Source organism: Petromyzon marinus, chromosome 55, assembly GCF_048934315.1.
Source record: "Petromyzon marinus isolate PM22_M1 ecotype Great Lakes invasive population chromosome 55, UKy_Petmar_22M1.pri1.0, whole genome shotgun sequence".
Lineage (NCBI taxonomy): Eukaryota > Metazoa > Chordata > Hyperoartia > Petromyzontiformes > Petromyzontidae > Petromyzon > Petromyzon marinus.
This window is the reverse complement of record NC_133721.1, coordinates 4485568-4508161: the sequence shown is the minus strand read 5'-3', so window position 1 is coordinate 4508161 and position 22594 is coordinate 4485568. Positions and strand designations below refer to the sequence as shown.

Genomic DNA, 22594 nt, shown 5'->3' with positions numbered 1-22594 from the left:
GGGCCTCCCCTAGGTTTATTAGACCTAGAGGAGGACCCCAGAGCCTGGATCCCAGATGCCAGGCCCCGGACCCTGAACCACAGACCCCACACCACGGATCCCGGATCCGAGTAATTAACACTGCACCATATGGGAGCCTTAGTCTGGCTCTGTGTGCCTTAGCGATTACACACTGAAACCTATAGAAGCCCTAGTCTAGCTCTGAGAGCCTCGGTGCGTAACACTGACCAAGTGCGAGCCTTAGTCTGGCTCTGTGAGCCCCAGTGATTAACACTGAACCCTATGGGAGCCTTAGTCTGGCTCTGTGAGCCTCAGTGAATAACACTGGGCCCTATGGGAGCCTTAGTCTGGCTCTGTGAGCCCCAGTGATTAACACTGAACCCTATGGGAGCCTTAGTCTGGCTCTGTGAGCCTCAGTGATTAACACCGAACCCTATGGGAGCCTCAGTCTGGCTCTGTGAGCCCCAGTGATTAACACTGAACCCTATGGGAGCCTTAGTCTGGCTCTGTGAGCCTCAGTGATTAACACCGAACCCTATGGGAGCCTTAGTCTGGCTCTGTGAGCCCCAGTGATTAACACTGAACCCTATGGGAGCCTTAGTCTGGCTCTGTGAGCCTCAGTGATTAACACCGAACCCTATGGGAGCCTTAGTCTGGCTCTGTGAGCCTCAGTGATTAACACCGAACCCTATGGGAGCCTTAGTCTGGCTCTGTGAGCCTCAGTGATTAACACTGAACCCTATGGGAGCCTTAGTCTGGCTCTGTGAGCCTCAGTGATTAACACTGAACCCTATGGGAGCCTTAGTCTGGCTCTGTGAGCCCCAGTGATTAACACCGAACTGGGATTTTTGCACACAGCGTTGGTGTACGGTGCTTTTTCAGGAATTTTTTAAATGTTTTTTTCCTGGATTTTCTGTTTGCACAGTCACATAGTCACTTTAAGATGTTTTCTTGTTCATCTTTTTGTTTTTTTGTTTGTTGCGATTGCACCCGATTCAAGAGCCGAATGGCTCACAGGGCTATGCCAAATAAATGGAAATAAATAAATAGAACTAGTCTGGCTCTGCGAGCCCCAGTGAATAACACTGGACCCTATGGGAGCCTTAGTCTGGCTCTGTGAGCCCCAGTGATAAACACTGAACCCTATGCGAGCCTTAGTCTGGCTCTGTGAGCCCCAGTGATTAACACTGAACCCTATGCGAGCCTTAGTCTGGCTCTGTAAGCCTCAGTGATTAACACTGAACCCTGTGGGAGCCTTAGTCTGGCTCTGTGAGCCCCAGTGAATAACACTGAACCCTATGGGAGCCTTAGTCTGGCTCTGTGAGCCCCAGTGATTAACACTGGACCCTATGGGAGCCTTAGTCTGGCTCTTTGAGCCCCAGTGATTAACACTGAACCCTATGGGAGCCTTAGTCTGGCTCTTTGAGCCCCAGTGATTAACACTGAACCCTATGGGAGCCTTCGTCTGACTCGGGAATTAACAGAGGCCCATCTACGGAGCTGATGCCACAGAAAGACCCGCAAGCTCAACCATACACGCACAGGCGCATGCAGAGAACCGCAGAGTTGTGTCGTTTGAGCCAACTTTGCCCTTGGCAAAACTATTTCGCAATGGCTGTCACGGAACCCCGTGAATGCGTGAACACAGACACAAGGGCAGACGAGTTTCAGCAAACAGCTCCCTCTCTCCCCCAATCCGTACATCTCTCCTATCCATACCTCCCCCAACCCCCTCCGGGCCCCAACCCCCATATCTCTCACTCTGGTGAAATATTAATCCCAACGACATATGTGGATGAAATGTTATCTGATAGTGTTTTCACAGAGACACAGACTCATAGCGCAGTGCGCTCACCACTGTGCCACCAATCCCCACATACAAAGGTAAAGATCCTCCCTATAGCCTTAACAGACTTGGGGCAAGTGCTGTTCGCGAGCACCTATGAAGGTCGGCACGGCACCCGAGAGGGTCGGTGGCCAGCACCACTCCCGGCCGCCTTTGTCCCCCAGCGGCGATGTTTACACACCGCATCAGCTACTCATTGAAGGCTGAGTCAACCTAGGACAGTACAAAAATCGGCATTCGCCACTAAGTGGCGGTGACGTCACCACGGCGCCTGTGCCAGGCTAGGTGCACTTTAAGGCCACGTGAAGTGTCGAACGCCCGCTGGAAGGTCACAGGACAGACCCAGGTGCTATGGGTTGACGGACTGAGATGACTCACAGATGCACCACCTGTGCCTCCTACTATGCCAACTTGCTGTGTTCTAGCCGCCCGGTGCTCCGCTCGTTGTTGTGAGCGTCGCTCCTCTGCCCTCCGTTGTTTCTGGGGGACGACTGCCTCCAACTGCCCAGTAGCGTCCTTCACGAGCCGCCTCCGTCATTGGCAAGTCAAGTCAGCTTCATATCCTCTTGCACCACATCATTACATCTCTTATCTAGCTATTCAGCCGAACAAAAGCTATTTGGACATGCGGTGGCTGGACATGCGGGCTACATGACCCAGCCAACGCAGCAGCCTTGCCTGCCGGAGGAGCTCACCGATGGGACTGTCCCCAGATCTTTCAAGGATTTGTGAGCTCCTCACACAATCCAGGCTGGTTAGACCCAGGATGGATCGTACGCAGGCCAGCCTGAATGTTTTTAACTGGTAAAGATGTTTCATGAAGAGAATACACGTTTCGCAACCATAGAGAAAGGGAGATTATGACTGTCGCCCAGAAGACCAGAAGTTTCGTGTGGAGCAACAGACTATGTAGCTTCCACACAGCATTACACAACCATTGGAAATATAATGCCGGTCTACTGATTCGGAGTGAGACCTCAGCTGTCAAACCGGAGCTGATCATAAGCACACTGCCCAGGTAGGGAAACCTCTCCACTCTCTCCAAAACAGTCCTGATAACAGTACGCACACATAGACGCGTACAAGTCTGTTTGGTAAACTGTGTTTGTTGGGCCACTGCTGCCAACGCAGCAGCAGCAGCATCACCACATCGTTTGTTGAAACTTTATTGGCTTTCGGCATTGCAGTGTCCCATCAGTAGAAGTCAGGCTTGTGCTTAAATATGTCGCACTTCCGAGCTGTAGAGCATACAGTGAGGGAAAAAAGTATTTGATCCCCTGCTGATTTTGTACGTTTGCCCACTGACAAAGAAATGATCAGTCTATAATTTTAATGGTAGGTTTATTTGAACAGTGAGAGACAGAATAACAACAAAAAAATCCAGAAAAACGCATGTCAAAAATGTTATAAATTGATTTGCATTTTAATGAGGGAAATAAGTATTTGACCCCCTCTTAATCAGAAAGATTTCTGACTCCCAGGTGTCTTTTATACAGGTAACGAGCTGAGATTAGGAGCACACTCTTAAAGGGAGTGCTCCTAATCTCAGCTTGTTACCTGTATAAAAGACACCTGTCCACAGAAGCAATCAATCATATTCCAAACTCTCCACCATATTCCAAACTCTCCACCATGGCCAAGACCAAAGAGCTCTCCAAGGATGTCAGGGACAAGATTGTAGACCTACACAAGGCTGGAATGGGCTACAAGACCATTGCCAAGCAGCTTGGTGAGAAGGTAACAACAGTTGGTGCGATTATTCGCAAATGGAAGAAACACAAAAGAACTGTCAATCTCCCTCGGCCTGGGGCTCCATGCAAGATCTCACCTCGTGGAGTTGCAATGATCATGAGAACGTTGAGGAATCAGCCCAGAACTACACGGGAAGATCGTGTCAATGATCTCAAGGCAGCTGGGACCATAGTCACCAAGAAAATAATTGGTAACACACTACGCCGTGAAGGACTAAAATCCTGCAGCGCCCACAAGGTCCCCCTGCTCAAGAAAGCACATATACATGCCCGTCTTAAGTTTGCCAATGAACATCTGAATGATTCAGAGGACAACTGGGTGAACGTGTTGTGGTCAGATGAGACCAAAATGGAGCTCTGTGGCATCAACTCAACTCGCCGTGTTTGGAAGAGGAGAAATGCTGCCTATGACCCCAAGAACAACATCCCCACCGTCAAACATGGAGGTGGAAACATTATGCTTTGGGGGTGTTTTTCTGCTAAGGGGACAGGACAACTTCACCGCATCAAAGGGACGATGGACGGGGCCATATACCATCAACCATCAAATCTTGGGTGAGAACCTCCTTCCCTCAGCCAGGGCATTGAAAATGGGTCGTGGATGGGTATTCCAGCATGACAATGACCCAAAACACACGGCCAAGGCAACAAAGGAGTGGCTCAAGAAGAAGCACATTAAGGTCCTGGAGTGGCCTAGCCAGTCTCCAGACCTTAATCCCATAGAAAGCCTGTGGAGGGAGCTGAAGGTTCGAGTTGCCAAACGTCAGCCTCGAAACCGTAATGACTTGGAGAAGATCTGCAAAGAGGAATGGGACAAAATCCCTCCTGAGATGTGTGCAAACCTGGTGGCCAACTACAAGAAACGTCTGACCTCTGTGATTGCCAACAAGGGTTTTGCCACCAAGTACTAAGTCATGTTTTGCAGAGGGGTAAAATACTTATTTCCCTCATTAAAATGCAAATCAATGTATAACATTTTTGACATGCGTTTTTCTGGATTTTCTTGTTGTTATTCTGTCTCTCACTGTTCAAATAAACCTACCATGAAAATTATAGACTAATAATTTATTTGTCAGTGGGCAAACGTACAAAATCAGCAGGGGATCAAATACTTTTTTCCCTCACTGTAAATATATCTAGTTTTTGTTCCTGAGTAGTACGTATTATTTCCTAATTGCTTTTGCCTCAAAAGTTTATAAAATCGATATTATTCCCCACAAACTTTGCTTTTTTGACCAGGACATTGATGTTTAGAAATTTACCTATTTTCAATGAGAAAACGTCTGCTTTTGTGTCATTCCTTTACATAAAGTCATGGTCACAAAAGCAAAGTTGTGGGGAATAATAGCCATTTTCTATACTTTTAAGGCATAAGCAATTATAAAATAACACTTACTACCCAGGAATAAAAATAATGTTACTATATCATCAGTGTGAGGGCCGGTACACATTTGAAACCATTTGGTTTAATAGCATGATGGGGTGTTTTCACATTTGTCTCCGCCCCACTGAGCTATATAGCTATTAAATTTTGATTTAAAGCTTTCGTGACTGCAGTAATTCATATTCTTAGTTTTTTCGGTAAAGTCACGTTGAAGGGAAACAACAAAATGATAAAATATATATAATATTTATATAATAATATAAATATATATTATATATATTTTATTATTTGTTGTTTCCCTTGTTGTTTCCCTTCAACGTGACTTTACCGAAAAAACTAAGAATATATATAGCTATTGTTCAGAAGCGACCTGGCCAACAAATGATAGCTCAACGAAGTGGCTTATCATCATGTGGAATTGTATAGCGGCCAGCTACTCCAAACACACATTTCAAAATGTGGAGCGAAAAACCAGAGGACCTGGAGAAAAATCCACACAACCACGAGGAGAGCACGCAGACTCCAAATATACCGGCGTCTGGGTCGGGTTCGAACCCGCGACCTCCTGTACGCCAGGCGAAGTAGTTGACATCTTGGCTCCGTGTCGCGATGTGGGTACAGCACTCAAGGGCACCAGGCTCTGCGAGTGGCCCGTGGACCTTGCAATGAAGAACACTGCATTAGGCAGTAGGGATGTGCGGTTTGGGGAGGCAGGGTAGGCAGAGCCTCACCTGCCATACTCCAATGAAAAGAGCCGTTACGAAAAGTAAATAATAAAACAAATATAAAGATTTCTCCGCTGATCTGTGTTATAAATGTAATTTCTATACGGTTCCAATCATTTTTTATAGTCAAAATCGCTAAATTTGCGGACCTTCGCTGCAAATACAGGGAGAGACGAGAGGTGAGGCAGCGACGCGCTCAGCCTCCCCTCAGATTGCGCAACCCCTCAGAAACTGGATGGAGCGCGGGCAATAAACGCGTGCCTGTTACTATCTCTCTGTATATCACCAATGTAATGTTTGTAGACCCCTTCATTACGTGTCCTCGCCTTCCATAGTCCAGGTAACTTATTTCACGTATGTGTATAAATATATTTATGCTCGCTGGTCTCGTCATAAAACTGCAATGAAAAAGCACCAGGGGAGGCAGCTATCACATCTGCCTCACCGAGGGGGGGCGTGTCGACACGCCCCCCTTCAGTGAGGACACGCTGCTACACGTGTAGCAGCTGCTACACGTGTAGCAGCTTGAGTAGCTACGGGCCCCGCACTTTCAAGGGCCCCGCGCTAAACGCTTTCATGCTATCAGAGTATGTTTTTTGTTTGCATTTTGACCACAAGTAGTGTGGCTAATGCAGGCATGATTCCTCGTAAAAAGGTTTCAGTTTTGTTGCCAGAAAAAAGGGGGAAAACCCCTATTACTATCAAGTAATAGGGGTTCAGTGATTCTACACTTGCTCTATTACTGTAGTACTATACTGCCTTCAACTTTTATGAACGACTGGGTGTTTAAGGCTAGCGATTTGCCGTATTGTCTGGCTGTATAGCAAATGAAAAATTGCAATTACTTTACCATACAAGTAAACGTGTTTTTATATATATTTTTGTGTTTTAAAAATGTAGGGCCCCTTTATAAGATAAGCGACAGGGCCCCCCACTAGCTTAATCCGGCACTGCCACCAGGTACTCATGTGGGGTTCAGGAAATCGTCCCCGGTGGTGACCACGAGTGATTCTAATGCAGGGCGGCTCCCCCAAACTCAGAGGCTCACACAAAGATCCATTGACAAACGCAGGGAAGCTGACGACTCGCACAGAGACCCACGTTATTCTGACACTGGATATCTACACGAGTCAGCGAGCATCTTCGTGTCACTACGAATTGTGAAAAATAAGTTTTATTTTTGAATGCATTAATGTAATAAATAAAATAATAAACGCGTGACTTCATTCCTGACTCAGCATTAACGATTACTTTAGAGTGCCATTCTCACAATGACTTCGCAATAATAACCGGCCGGCTAAAGTGAACGGCGTGTTCGGGCACGTAGACACAGCGACAGCCATAACAACCAGAGACTCTCACCCGCCCACGTCAGATCACACCCGCAATATTGCGACATCCCTCCTCCCCACGGCCGCCTTTGTATCCCCCAGACGCCCCATCGCTCGACCAGTCACAGGCGAGGAGTGCTGCTAAGCTGGGTGTGGTTTTGCAAGCACTCACGCAGACACCCATAGACTTCAACGCTGTGCATAAGGTCCTTTGCCCGAAACGTCGCCTATTATATATGTTCCTTTTTAAGGCCAAGGTGTTATTGACGTAATGCATGTCACGATTGCTGTTGTTGCTGTTGTTTGTGCAACAGCAATCAGCATCGCCGGTTGATCTGTCAATCATTCCATAAGCCCCACCCACTCCCCAACGAGCACGAAAACGGCCCCGCCCATTGCCACGCAAGCCTCGCCCATTCGCAGCCCCCTGATTGGTCAGTTCCAACCACCGCCCGGCATGGCTCCGCCCTCTGTCACGCGGCTATATAAAGCGCGAGCGAAGCTCCCCTCCCTTCAGTCAGGTTCGCGGTTCTTGCTTCAACAGTGTTTGAACGGAGCCACGGCGCCCTGCTTTAATATCCTGCTTTAATATCCTGCTTGAGGTAGTTCCCAGTGACACTTGATCCTCTTCGAGTCCCCATCTCTCTCGACAACTGAAAGCAGACGTAATGGCGTCCCAGGTTCGTCAGAACTACAGCCAGGAGGTGGAGGCGGCCATCAACCGCCAGGTCAACCAGGAGCTGTACGCCTCCTACGTCTACCTGTCCCTGGTGAGTTGGTGGGTGAGTTGGTGGGTGAGTTGGTGGGTGAGTGGTGGGTGAGTGGTGGGTGAGCGGTGGGTGAGTGGTGGGTGAGCGGTGGGCGAGCGGTGGGCAAGCGGTGGGCGAGTGGAAGAACACAACTCTGCACGTTTGGCAATAACACTGCAATAATATTAAGGATATAAGGCGACGTTTTAGGCCATGGCCCTCAATGGCATAAATGTCAGTGGGTGAGCACGTGGGTGTTATACTGCCGAGTGGGTGGTTGGTGGTTGAGTGGACAAGGCTCTGTGTATTCTAGTGGAGACCACGGATAGGTGAACACAACACGCACGGTGTCAGGTGCACCTAGCCTGGCACGGGACGATTTCACGGGATGTCTGTCTATAGCGAACTGCCGCTGCGAAACGCGGCGAGCGATCTGAGTTCGGAATCTTTATTTATCGAGGAAATCCGCTGAGCTCACGGGCGACATTGGCGGCTGCTTGAGAGTTGATAACTGAATAGTATCTGGAGCTGCGTGTGTCTACGGCATCGAGCATGGGGGAGACAAAGGCGGACGGGCGGGCGGGCGTGGTTCTGGCCACAACTATTGCCCGAACAGCCCTGTGGGGCTCCACGGGATGGAGGTGGGGGTGGTCACGTGGTGTGAAGGGGGGGGGGGCGCGCGCCAAGTTTGTAAACAACTGGTCACGTGGTTTTTGTTGGGGTGAGGGGGGACGCGAGTTGGTGACGGCAACGCTGTGCGCGTGACCTGGTGGATCACGTGATGGAGTGGAGGGTGGGGGCTGTGAGCAAGTGGGAGGGGTCAGTTGGCGCACGGCCCGGGGCTTGGGTCCCGCATGGTGGGGAGTGGGGGGGGAGTGGGAGGGGACTACACGGGGGAGGGGCATGCGGACAGAGGGGGCACTGCGCGGGGGGAGGTGGGGGCGGGTGGGGAGGGGCGAGTAGGGGGGAGGGGGAACACTGCCCGGGGGGAGGTGGGGAGGGGCGAGTAGGGGGGAGGGGTAACTGCCCGGGGGGAGGGGCGAGTAGGGGGGAGGGGTAACTACCCGGGGGGAGGGGCGGGGAGGGGGGAGGGGGAACACTGCCCGGGGGGAGGGGCGAGTAGGGGGGAGGGGTGAGTAGGGGGGAGGGGCGGGGAGTGGGGAGGGGTAACACTGCCCGGGGGGAGGGGCGAGTAGGGGGGAGGGGTAACACTACGCGGGGGGAGGTGGGGGCGGGTTTGGAGGGGGAGGGGCCATCCACCTTTCCGAGAAGTTGTTTACCAGGAAAGAATGAATTGACTGGGCATGGATCCAAGTCATGTAACCAACCGCGGCCCAATAATTATATGTTAGTTTATTTATTTATTACTATTCCACTTGTTTATCAAGTAGAGCCTCCCTTCGGCTCAACATAATGTTTCGGGTCCTGCCAGGTGTTCGCAGTAGGGGGGCGATGATGTCACTGCCCCGTATGATGCCAAATCGGGATATTTTTTAAGCATTGGGATGCTTGAGCAAACACTTGGTGACATCCCGAATCATTTTGAATTCGGTGTAAGTGGTTGGTGGTGGTTTCGTGGTGATTGTGCGACATGCTCCAGCACAGGCGCGCTCACCGCTGCGCCCGCAATAATACCGCTCTGTGGGTTTGCCACGTAATAATGCCCGCCATCTGTTTTACTCGGTGGACCTTAGCCTGTCATGTCATTTGGCATTTTGTGCTCGCGTCACCAAATGTTGAAAGATTACTCTACGAATTACTTTATTATAATTACACAGCAGCCACATTGCTCCCCGACTACAAACGCTTGGCAGTTTCCCTCCCGGGTAGGGAAGCCTAATAATCTATTAGCGCTGCACGCACACTTACCCCCGACCGCCACCCAAACAAGCCCAACGCCTTGTGTCCAGAGGATAGGGGCGTAACCCGGAAGGGGATGGGCCTAACCCGAAAGGGGTGGGGACTAAAGAGTAAGGGGGTGGGTATAAAGAGGAAGAGGCGGGGCTTACCTAGACTTAACATCCCTTGTTAATTTTGCGGTAATGAAATGAGTAAAAAGTGCAGCAGACAAACCACATCCCTTTTAGCGCCACAGATGCAGTCACAGGCCAACTTGGTGGTCATCAATCGTGATGGTTGATTGCATTGCGAGTAAGCGATGGTTGTTGTGATGGCGGTAATGATGTTAACGGTGATGGTGATGCTGTGTCCGCGGCAACAGGCGTCCTACTTTGATCGCGATGACGTGGCCCTGAAGAACTTCCACAAGTTCTTCAAGGAGTTGTCCGAGGAGGAGCGCGAGCACGCCGACAAGCTGCTCGCGTACCAGAACAAGCGCGGTGGCCGCGTGCAGCTGCAGGACGTCAAGGTACAAGGAGATGGAACCGCTGAATCAGGATCGCTAATCCGTGTGGGCAACTGAGAGACACGGGGTGGTGGGGGGGGTGTTAATGAAATATATGGGGAGTTTACCAAGGGTTTCTCTTTCTCGGATATGGCCATTTTGGAACCCCCCTGAGAAGTACACGGGCATTGTAAAAGTGAGACTGCCATTATGAACCTCCTGAGTGACACCCAGGGTTTGAACCCAGGTCTCCAGTTCACTAGCTAACATGGCCATTATTTATTTTTCTGAATGAAAGAGGTAGTGATATTAACACTTTAAAAAGTAGCTTGAGAGTCTATGTTTTGCATTTCTCTCCATCCGTGTATGTGTATCTGTGTTTATGACTGACTCTGTGTGTGTCTAAGTAACTATCTGTGTCTGTGTATCCGTGTATCTCTGTCTTTATATCCCTCTTGTATATCTCTATGTAGAAGCCGGAGCATGATGAGTGGGGAAATGGTCTGGAGGCCATGCAGGCCGCTCTGCAGCTCGAGAAGAGCGTCAACCAATCTCTCCTGGATCTACATGTGCTGGCCACCGAGAAGAAAGACCCACAGGCGAGTACAGGCGGACCCCCGCACCTACAAGTTGATCCCGCATCTCCCATCGCCGCAATGTTGTACATTGGGGTTCCGTTCCTGGAAACCCATTACGTACCATAAATGTACCCAATTTGACCACGAAAATAATGGAAATAATCGTAACAAACATTTATTGTAGCTTAACATAACTTTTACAAACGTTTATTAAGGAAAAACAAACATATTCTTGGTTTTTTCGGTAAAGTCATGTAGAAGGGAAACAATAAAATAATAAAAATATAAAACAATAAAATTCTCACGACGTTTCGACTGCAACCGCAAGGAATCATCATCAGGTGTGAAAACCACAGCAAATTATCTTGCTGCAAATTATCAGACGAGAGTTTGGAGACTCTTAACACGGAGACACAGACAGTACTTGTACAGACACTGGTTTAACCATCCACTCTCTCCCTCTTCCCTCTCACCAATTCCTCTCTCCCCTCACCTCGCCATTCACAATGTCTCAGCTGTGTGACTTCCTGGACGACTTCCTGGAGGAGCAGGTGGAGTCTATCAAGAAGTTGGGTGACCACGTCACCAATCTGAAGCGACTGGGCGTTCCCCAGTCTGGCATGGGCGAGTACCTCTTTGAGAGACTCACTTTGGGTGACAGCAGCTAGGCGCTCTCTCACTCACACTGCTTCCCCACTCAACCAGTCACACACGCTCACTTACTCTCACATGCGACACTCATTCATTTACCTACATTCATTTCCTGACACTCGCTCACGCATCCTCTTATACGACATTCATTTACCTACACACTCACCCACCCACTCAGCCACTCGTACACATACACGAGCGCTCGCCCACCTGCTCACTCACACCGAGCCGTGTCTCTCTCAATCTGTAGTTGCTTCATGAGGACAGCCGGTGTGTGATGGTGATGATAGTACTCCTATTACTGCTGCCGCTGTTATGTTCATTATCTTGTAAAAGATAATTGCCTGTACTGCTTTGAAGATATGGTACCTTTGGTTGATGGTGGTTGTGGTTGATTGACTTGGTGGCAATGGTTGAGTTAGTGGTGGTTGAAATGGTTGTGATCATGGTTTGGGATGTAGTGGTTGTTGACAGTCAAGATGTTTGATCTCATGGTGGTAGTGGAGATGGTTGAGGTGGTGGTTTTTTGGCCTATTCTCTTCTGGCTTCTGGGTTCGCTGATACAAGTCGGACCTCCTAGTGAGAAATAAAGATTCTACGAGCATCATTCCTGTCTGTGGTGTGTGATTTATTGTTGCTTCAAGGGATTTTTATCTTCCGGCAGTGTAAATTAATATGAAACTACCAGGTAAGGCCCACTGAGCTATATAACTCTTTAGCTCTTTTTTTCAGAAGCAACCTGGCCACAAATGATAGCTCAACGAAGTGGCTTATGTGGAAATTTATAGCAGCCAATACTCTGAAATGCATGTTTCTAAATGTGGAGGGGAAAAACTGGAGGACCTGGAGAAAAATCCACGGGGAGAACATGAAAACTCCAAATATACAGGCGTCAGGGTCTGGATCAACCAATGACCTGCATACCAGGCAAGGTAGTTGACATTTCTCCACAGGCACCCCTGTTGTCCCCACCTACCACTGCCGACTGATTGCATGCACACTCCCTGCCTCCATTTCTTCCCCCCACCGCTACCCCAACAAGCTCGACCCCATGTCCAAAAGAAGGGGTGGTGCCTAAACAGGAAAGGGTGGAGACAAAGGACAAGCCTGCTCTGGAGGACATGGGGCCTCAGGAGCAGGAGCCTAACAGCCTTTCGAGATTAAACTTTCCTCTTGATTTAAGAAAATAAAGGCATGGAATCAAGTGTATGAAGTTATACATTTAGTATTGCAGAATGCAGCCACAGGTGAACTTGCTGACAAGTTAGAAATCACTTGGCCAGGGATGATGCTGATATCTTGGGTTCCAAGCCATGGGTCTGGATATCTCATTGGTTTCATAATGGCCATGTCAGACCCAAAAATGTTGGGTTAATGCTGTGGTTCTAGATATCAGTTTCATAATGGCTGTTAAATTCTAAATCTTAAGGCTCATTATTGTAAGCCTTGCTCCACTACCCTCTATTGTTGGAGGGCGACTGTCTCCAACTGCCCAATAGTGCCCTTCATGAGCCTGTGACAGGCTGATCTTGGCACTGCTGGTACCAGTTATCGGCAAGTCCACCCAGCTCCATATCCACCTGTATCACAGCCCATCTCTTTAGCCTGTGCTGCACCCGTTTAGCCCCTTCTATCTGGCCAAGCAAAAGCTGTTTGGGGAAGTAGTGGCTGGGCACATGATTACATGACCAAGCCAATGCAGCCTTGCCTGCCGGAGGAGCTCATTGCTGGGACTTGTCTAGGCCTTCCAAGGATTTGAGAGCTCAATCCAGCCCGTTTAAACTCAGATGGATCGTAGGCAGGCCAACCTGAATATTTCTAACTGGTGCATATGTTCCATTCAGGGGGTCCACGTTTCACAAGCATCGGGAATGGAGGGCATGACTGGCTGAGAAGACCCGAATCTTCGTGCGGAGCAACACTCTAGATCGGTTCTACACAGTATTATGCAGCCGATGAAATAATGCTGCCCGACTAACTGGGAATTAGACCTCTGCTATCAACCCAAAGCTGGTCATAAGTACACTGCACAGGTATGGTAAAACTATCCATTTTCTCCACAACTGCTTTATTGCCAACTTGGAGTTGAGGGGGGGGGGAATGTTTGATGGAACAAAATACTCAGGCAGGTGATTTGTTTAGTGGGGCTGATGGTAGGATCCCACCAGTAGCACGCTCCAGGTTCAGTAGCAGTGCCCCAAACTCCTCTGATCAGCAATCGCCAAATCATAATACATAACATAGTTAACCAAAAGATTAATCTCTTGACCACACTCGGGCATCGATCAGCCTCCCATTGTATTTGTAGCGGATGAAAATTCCTCCAGTACAGCCACGGAGCTTTTAAAACTACGTGGTGAAAGATGTGAATAATGTGGGAGCCAGAGGACATCCCTTTCATACTTCAAGGTGAACAGGGAATCGCTCTGGCACCTGGCCACATAGCTTTACCCAGGCCTGCCTACCATCATGAAGGTCCTTGTTGTCTTTATAGAGTCGGGGACTCCGAAAGTGTGAAGAACAGCCCAGCGCCCTGGCCTGTTGATGGTATCAGTGGCCTTGACCAGGTCAATAAAGCAGAGATCTTGCGACCTATGCTGTAGCAGGACCACTACAGCCCTGGCCTGAAACCACATTGGGGCTCCGCAAGCCTTTCCTCAGGGTTCCTGGCAAGGCGATGTTAAATAAGCCTTGCTAGGATTTTTCCCGGAACATTGAAGAGCGAGATGCCCCTGTAGTTGTTGCAGTCTGTGCGGTCCTTCTTAAAGAGGGGGAACCACCAGGGCATCCTTCCAATCCAGCGGAACTTGTCCTGTGGTCCATACAGTTGAGATGATGTAATGTAGGGCATCCTGCACACAGATGCCACCCTCCCTCAGAATTTCGCTTGGGAGATCTTCTCTGCCCAGTGCTTTTCCTGGTCTCAGACGCCGAATCGCCACTCGCACTTCCTCCACAGATGGTAACCCCAGCCAACCACTCCGAAGGGGCGACTACTTCTGCCAATATTTGAGGCACAGTAGCCCCAAGCAGGATCGTCCCCATCTTGCCCGATGATGTTTTCTGGGCTGAGGTATTTCCCCTCCCCCAAGATCTCAGAAATGCTCTGCAGACACACACTAAGACACACACTAAGACACTGCAGAACCTGCAGACACTAAGACACTGCAGACCTGCAGACACACACTAAGACACACTGGAGAACCTGCAGACACACACTAAGACACTGCAGAACCTGCAGACACACACTAAGACACACACTAAGACACACTGCAACGACAGTGATCCCCCTGAACAGGCTGTTGTCGCAAGTGCTGTTAGCAAGCAGCGCCTATGAAGGTCGGCATAGCACACGAGCGGGTGAGTGGCCAGAACCACACCCGGCCGCCTTTGTCTCCCCAGTGGCGATGCTTAGACATTGAGGCTGAGACGACCAGGGTGACCCAGGAGCCATTCAGATGACCGTCACTTGTTGATTATGAGCGGGTTGCCAGGTTGGTAGCACAATGCGCTAACCATTGCACTACCGCTCCCCACACACACATACAAAGACAAATGTCCCCTGTAACAGACTTGGGGCAAGTGCTGTTAGCGAGCAGCACCTATGAATGCCGGCATGGCACACGAGGTGGTGGGTGGCCAACACCGCGCACTATGTACTCATTTTGAGGCTGAGTCGACCTAGGGGGAGACCCAGGACCGGTTCAAGATAATCGTCACTTGGTGTTGGCCGTGAGCGGGAATCGAACCCGGGTTGCCAGGTTCGTAGCGCAGCAAACAAAGTTATGAAGTTCAGCACGCAAGTGCGAGTTTCTCGTTTAGAGAAGATGTTACAGAAACATGCTGTGAAGCTGGTTTGTAAATGCGCGGGGTGTTCGTAAAGTCGTCGGTGATAGTCGAGCCCTGCCTGGACTGTCACAAAATACATCACAAAATAACTCGTGTTCATTCTAGATTTGAAGTTTTCGTGACTGCAAGGATCCATACTCTTTGTGGGTTTTTTTTCCGGTAAAGTCACGTAGATGAAAAAGAGAGATCATGCTTTCCCACCTGATGACGGACGCTTGTTTGCGCCCGGAACGTCGTGATTTAATTGAGTTATTTTCATTTGATTATTTTCATTATTATTTTAATTTTTCATCTACGTGACTTTACCGAAAGAACCAACGAGTATATAACTCGTGTTTCTCTGTCTGTCTACAAAGAGTATATAACTCGTGTTTCTCTGTCTGTCTACAAAGAATATATAACTCGTGTTTCTCTGTCTACAAAGAGTATATAACTCGTGTTTCTCTGTCTACAAAGAGTATATAACTCGTGTTTCTCTGTCTGTCTACAAAGAGTATATAACTCGTGTTTCTCTGTCTACAAAGAGTATATAACTCGTGTTTCTCTCTGTCTACAAAGAGTATATAACTCGTGTTTCTCTCTGTCTGTCTACAAAGAGTATATAACTCGTGTTTCTCTGTCTACAAAGAGTATATAACTCGTGTTTCTCTGTCTGTCTACAAAGAGTATATAACTCGTGTTTCTCTCTGTCTACAAAGAGTATATAACTCGTGTTTCTCTGTCTGTCTACAAAGAGTATATAACTCGTGTTTCTCTCTGTCTACAAAGAGTATATAACTCGTGTTTCTCTGTCTGTCTACAAAGAGTATATAACTCGTGTTTCTCTGTCTGCAAAGAGTATATAACTCGTGTTTCTGTCTGTCTACAAAGAGTATATAACTCGTGTTTCTCTCTGTCTGTCTACAAAGAGTATATAACTCGTGTTTCTCTGTCTACAAAGAGTATATAACTCGTGTTTCTCTGTCTGTCTACAAAGAGTATATAACTCGTGTTTCTCTCTGTCTACAAAGAGTATATAACTCGTGTTTCTCTGTCTGTCTACAAAGAGTATATAACTCGTGTTTCTCTGTCTGCAAAGAGTATATAACTCGTGTTTCTGTCTACAAAGAGTATATAACTCGTGTTTCTCTGTCTGTCTACAAAGAGTATATAACTCGTGTTTCTCTGTCTACAAAGAGTATATAACTCGTGTTTCTCTGTCTACAAAGAGTATATAACTCGTGTTTCTCTGTCTACAGAGTATATAACTCGTGTTTATCTGTCTACAAAGAGTATATAACTCGTGTTTATCTCTCTGTCTACAAAGAGTATATAACTCGTGTTTCTCTCTGTCTGCAGGGGGCACTAGTACTCTATGTGCCCGTGTCTGACCAGACATTTTCCCTGTTACGTAACAATACTCAACACATTACATAAACAACACTGCCCCTAACAGTAATTGTGGACGCTGTGTATTGTTTCAAGGTTTTACAGGATTCGTGGTTGCTGGCTGCGATGTTTCAGGAAACCAAGCCGAGGAGAGCATCCAAACTTCATCAAGAGCACAAGGCTCCCGAGACCGCTTAATGCACGTGGCGTTTTGTCTTTTTATATTGTCTCAAATCTTCTTTGGTTCTTTCGGTAAAGTCACCACGTAGAATGAGAATAAAATAATAAATTGATAAAATAAAATAACACAATAATATTCTCGCGACGTTTCGGCCGCAACACAAGCGGCCTTCATCAGGTGAAGGGACGAGACTGTCTGGAGGACAGCGCTGGAGTGAACACTACAGAATATCATTGTGTTATTTTATTTTATCAATTTATTATTTTATTCTCATTCTACGTGGTGACTTTACCGAAAGAACCAAAGAAGATTAATCATTGCGGTCACGAAAGCTTTAAATCGAAATTGTCTCAAATCTTTTACGCTTAATATCTTCGGATCTACGAATCCTACCGAGTTGAAATTTTCTACACAGACTCGTCTCGCGTGACAATTAAAGATTTAATGTAATTAAATAATAATAAAAAAAGCGGTCCGGGTCCCGGCGACCCTTGACCTATTCGTGTTTCTAACTTAATTAATAATTTTTGGTTCTAAATAAACTCCGCACCCCCTCCCCCCCCATTTCCAATCACGATTGGTCGCGCTCAGCCACGCGGGGACACGTCTTGTCCAATCAAAGCGACTTTTGTTGGAAGCCTCTGGCCAATGAGAGGCGCGCTTACGTCGCCCCTCGTAATGATGCCGGAGCGGCCGCTATTGTTCCCGCAACAATTACAATACTCATCATAATTACCAATTACAATACTCATCATAATTACCAATTACAATACTCATCATAATTACCAATTACAATACTCATCATAATTACCAATTACAATATTCATTATAATTACCAATTACAATATTCATCATAATTACCACTATTTATATTTTTTACATAATGACATAGCAATTAATAGCATTATCATTTCCTTTGCCACGCCCGTTCCGACGGGTTGAGGCCAACGTGCTTATGCTGAAGTTTAGCGAGCAGGTGAGAACTGTGATCATGATTTAAAATTAAATGCCCTCATGTTATCGCTATTTTAATTGGCAAAATGTTCTAATCATGATTGTTGATATAAATGCCTTGCCGCCTTTTATACACTACAGTACCTAATGAACGCAACTACGATAATTAAGCGTGTTATACTGATTGCGTTCTAAATGTAATTTAATTTCTTTGCATTCGGGATGATTGTTATTCTAATTGTTGTAATATACGTGCTGCGTTTTGTCAACCTTTCATTACATAAACTGTTTTGCAATGCGCATGCTTTCATTGTAGGGTATAGGGTTGACATAGGCAAACCATCGTAGTCGTCTCTTACAGAGTCATAAAACTGGTACAACTTTGTGCGAAGTCAGTGGTTGTTAAGGATGATCCCTGCTTTGTTAAAGTTCCACTGGTAGAGATTAGCACCGCACAATGACCATAGGAGCATAGAAACCTTTTGTCAATCCACTGCTGGATGACAGCCTCCCCACACCCTGCTGGTTGTGGAGGCCATACTTCACCCCGGCAGGTCATTGCGGATTGGTAAAGGCGGGCACCATAGACGTACAGTAGAACTGGAAATAAACACAATGTTGCCCTCCAGCCCTATGACAACCTGTGTTGTGCATGGTGGGCACCCATCCAGGCACTGTCCGAGCTCAGATCTGCTTGACTTTCGAGGTCCGACCAGATCGGGCACATTCCAAGTCCGGGTGATTTGTTCATAGGCGTTACTGTTGTTAACAGTTAACATCTGCCGCTCGTGGTTGTGGAAGTGGCGAGATGTTAACTACCTCGCCTGCTATACAGGAGGTCGTGGGTTCAATGCTGACCCTCACGCCTGTATATATGGAGATTGCATGTTCTCCCCATGGTCGCGTGGATTTTTCTCTGGGTCCAGTTTATTCCTCCACATTTAGAAACATGTGCTTAGAGTATTTGGCTACTATAAATTTTCACATGATAAGCCACTTCATTGGGCTATCATTTTGGCCAGGTCGTTTCTGAAAAAGAGCTACACAGCTCTAGTGGGCCTGACTTGGTAAAATAAAATAGTTAAAATAGGTTTCACGGTAAAAAAGGGAAATTTTTGTTTTAATGCACACACTTTTATTTGCACTCAAAAATTGAAAATACATTATTTCGACCCCAGAATTAATCAAATTTGATGTGCTGAATGAAAGTGGTTGGCTTCCTTTTGATTTTCGTTATGCAATCCACCCACTTTTATTCAGCACAACAAATTTGATTAATTCTGGGGTAAAAAAGAACAATTATACTTTTGAGTTCAAATAAAAGTGTGAAAATACATTTTTACATACATTTTTTATCTTCACTTCAAGCTTTCGTGACTACAGGAATTCATACTCTTGGGTCTTTCGGTAAAGTCACGTAGATGGAAAAATACAAATAAAATCACGACGTTTCGATCGCAACACAAGCAATCGTCTTCAGGTGAAAAAATACAGCAGGCGAACTGCTGAGGCAGGAGAAATATAGCGGCAGAGCTGCTGCAGCAAGAGGTTATATAGGTTTGAGATGGGTGCAACCCAAAGTTAAGTAGGCGGGGCTAGAGATGGAATTTGCATGTAAATGACATGTTTATCATCTGGCCACATGGCCTGCCAGCACTGAACCAATTCACCATGGAGGTGGAAAAGGATGGCAAGTTACCATTCTTGGATGTTTTAATCGAAAAGAGACCAGATGGCTCATTGGGACACTCTGTCTACAGGAAACCCACCACTATCCAGCCCAGAAGAATTCCCTCATCAAAACTCTACACCATAGGGCTCGTTGCATTTCCGACCATCACCACCTAGCCAGTGAACTGGAGTACGTACACCAAGCCCTCAAGATGAATTGATATTCGGACTGCACAATCTGTGAAGCTGTCACCCCAACCGTTGGGAAAGAACCATCTGAGGACCAAATTAAAACCATCACCTTGCCATACATAGGGCTCACCAAAAAGATTTCCAAAATCATGAACAAACACAAGATCCAGGTTCGATTCAACACAATACATAAAATTTGTGATCTGATCTCATCTGTGAAGGATGTGATCCCTGACATGCAATACCGAGGTGTCTGCAGACTAAGTTGTGCCTGCGGTAGTAGTTACATTGGGGAAACTAAGCGACATGTCTCGGACCGTGTTCGTGAACACAAGGTGGATCTGAAACACGGTAGGACGAATACCTCGGCAGTGGCTGATCATTGTTGTAATGCTGTGGGCACATGTGAAATTGATTTATCCAAGACGAAGGTACTCTGCAAACCTACTGGCTATCAGCAAAGATTTGTTCATGAAGCCATCCAGATATATAAACACGGACACAATTTCAACCGAGAAGATGAGTACAAACTGAGCAATCATTGGAAGGGTGTTATTAAGCAGGTAAAGTCATAACTGGCTGTGATGCTTCCATCCAACCTGCCGATGTTAGCAGTTATTTCTGACTCTCCTGAGTTACATTACCTTGTTAAATATCTTTACATTTTTATTTAAAGCTTTCGTGACTGCAGGGATTCATATTATTGGTTCTTTCGGTAAAGTCACGTAGAAGGGAAACAATAAATAAAAATAAAAACAATACAATTCTCACGACGTTTCAACTGCAACACAAGCAATCATCATCAGGTGTGAAAACCACAGGAAGAAAATTTGAAAAAGTGGCGGGTTTTTTTAACGTTAGCACCACGGAGAACGATTTGGCAGTTATTCAAATGGACGAGTCCATCTATGTTCGGAAAAGAGGAGGGGGGAGACGAAAATAATGGATGCGGTCTGACAGCCACCGTAAGCGTGAATAATCAATTAAGACCCGAAATGGTTTATCAAATCCTTCCAATGATTGCTAAGCCAGAATCCATCTTCTCGGTTGAAATTGTCTCTGTGTTTATATATGTGGATAGCCTCATGAACGAATCTCTCATGGTAGCCAGATGGCTTGCAAAGAACCTCTGTCTTGGAGAAGTCAATGTCATGTGAGCCTACTGAATTATAACAGTGATCTGCCACGGCCATGGTGTTGGTCCTACCGTGTTTTAGGTCTGCTTTGTGTTCACGAATGCGGTCCAAGACATGTTGTTTGGTTTCTCCAATGTAACTACTACCACAGAGGCAACTTAGTTTGTAGACGCCAGGGTACTGTATGCCCGGAATCACATCTTTTACAGACAGAACCAGATCACGGATCTTATGTAATGTATTGAATCGGACCTGGATCTTGTGTTTATTCAAGATTTTGGAGATCTTTTTTGTGATCCCCGCAATGTAGGGTAAAGTGATGGTTTTGAAAGGCTCCTCAAGAGGGTCCTTCTTCATGGTTGGAGTGATTGCTTTGCGGATTGTGCAGCCAGAGTAACCATTAGCCTTAAGAGCTTGGTGTACATGCTTGAGTTCACTGGTTATGTGTTCCTGGTCCGATATGCATTGGGCTCTATGGTGCAGAGTCTTGATGAGGGAATTCTTCTGGGATAGATGGTGGTGGGAATCCGGTTTCAGATAAGCATTCGTATGGGTAGCTTTCCTGTAGACACAGTGGCTCATTGAACCATCAGGTCTCTTTTTTATTAGGACATCCAAAAAAGGTGGCTTGCCATCTTTTCGGACTTCCATGGTAAATCTGATGGCTTGGTGTATGGAATTGATGTGGTCGAGGAATTGGTCTAGAGCAGGCCGGCCATGTGGCCAGATGATAAAAGTGTCATCCACGTAGCTCTTCCATAAGGTTGGGCGCAGAGTGGCAGTCTGGATGGCGTCAGTCTCAAATTTCTCCATGAAAATGTTGGCTACAACCGGAGATAGGGGGGACCCCATTGGGGTGCCCTCTGTTTGTAGAAAGTTCCATTCCAAGTGAAGTATTATTGGTTAAGCAGTGTCTCACCAGGGGGGGTACCTCAGTGTTTAGTCCTTGATGAACCAAGTCTTCATTGATTGCGATGGTGTCAGGTACAGAAACTTTGGTGAATAAGGAAACTACATCAAAACTGACAAGCAGGTCGTCTGGGGACAGGGAAATACCCGTAATTGTCGATACCAGGTGAGTGGAATTTTGTACCGCAGAGGTGGTTTTTCCAGTGAAAGGCCGCAGGATTTCAGACAGAAAACGAGCCAGTTTGTAGGTGGGGGAGTTGATAGTAGAGACGATGGGACGAAGGGGTGTATCTACTTTATGTATTTTTGGTAAGCCGTATAATCTTGATGGCCTGGCAGCAGAAGGTTTCAACGAGAACTGTTTGGTTTGATCAATTAATGCGGTTGAATCAGAAATGATTGTTGGTGTGTATGACAAGGCTGTTGGTCACTAACATAGCCGCTGCTCCCTTTTATTCGATGTGGCGGTGGCTCTCGTTTAATAGGCTAAATGTCTCACTGGCACGGCCACCGTTGCAGTGGTACTTTTGCGTTGACATGCTGGTCTCTCACAGTGCAGCGGCCAACGCCGCAGGTTTTTGTTGCTTACGAGGTGGCGTTGTGCCCGGTTCTCTGATACTGACATGCCAATCTTCTCATTAACACAGCCGCTGCTGCTGGAGCCGTCTCACATTGACATGCTAATCTCTCATCTCTCGGTTTATCAGGCTCTCCGATCTTACATTTATATGTAAATTCCATCTCTAGCCCCGCCCACTTACCTTTGGGTTGCACACATCTCAAACCGATATAACTTCTTGCTGCAGCAGCTCTGCTGCTATATTTCTCCTGCCTCAGCAGTTCGCCTGCTCTTATTTGTTCACCTGAAGACGATTGCTTGTGTAGCGATCGAAATATCGTGATTTTTTAAATTAATTTTAACTACGTGACTTTACCGAAAGACCCAAGAGTACAAATTTTTTAAATTTCTTTTTA

General features: G+C 46.9%; 3 protein-coding genes across 3 annotated transcripts in view; all 3 read left to right on the top strand.

Moving 5' to 3' along the window:
• LOC116954474 (neutral cholesterol ester hydrolase 1-like) overlaps window positions 1-7696 on the top strand; it is a 47882-nt gene extending 40186 nt beyond the window's left edge. Inside the window, exon 10 of the transcript XR_012929634.1 lies at window positions 2272-7696. The gene's annotated coding sequence lies outside the window, so the exon portion shown is untranslated. The remainder of the gene's footprint in view (window positions 1-2271) is intronic.
• Window positions 7555-11966, top strand: LOC116954521 (ferritin heavy chain B-like). The gene is made up of 4 exons (XM_032975094.2): window positions 7555-7807; window positions 10008-10154; window positions 10604-10729; window positions 11224-11966. Exons 1-4 carry the CDS (start codon window positions 7706-7708, stop codon window positions 11374-11376), a joined length of 528 nt encoding a protein of 175 aa, XP_032830985.1. The 5' UTR covers window positions 7555-7705; the 3' UTR covers window positions 11377-11966.
• A 5258-nt stretch (window positions 11967-17224) lies between these two features.
• LOC116954522 (ferritin heavy chain B-like) overlaps window positions 17225-22594 on the top strand; it is a 53384-nt gene continuing 48014 nt past the window's right edge. The window contains exon 1 of the mRNA XM_032975097.2: window positions 17225-17733. Within this exon, the coding sequence (XP_032830988.1) occupies window positions 17713-17733 (21 nt within the window). The 5' untranslated portion in view covers window positions 17225-17712. The remainder of the gene's footprint in view (window positions 17734-22594) is intronic.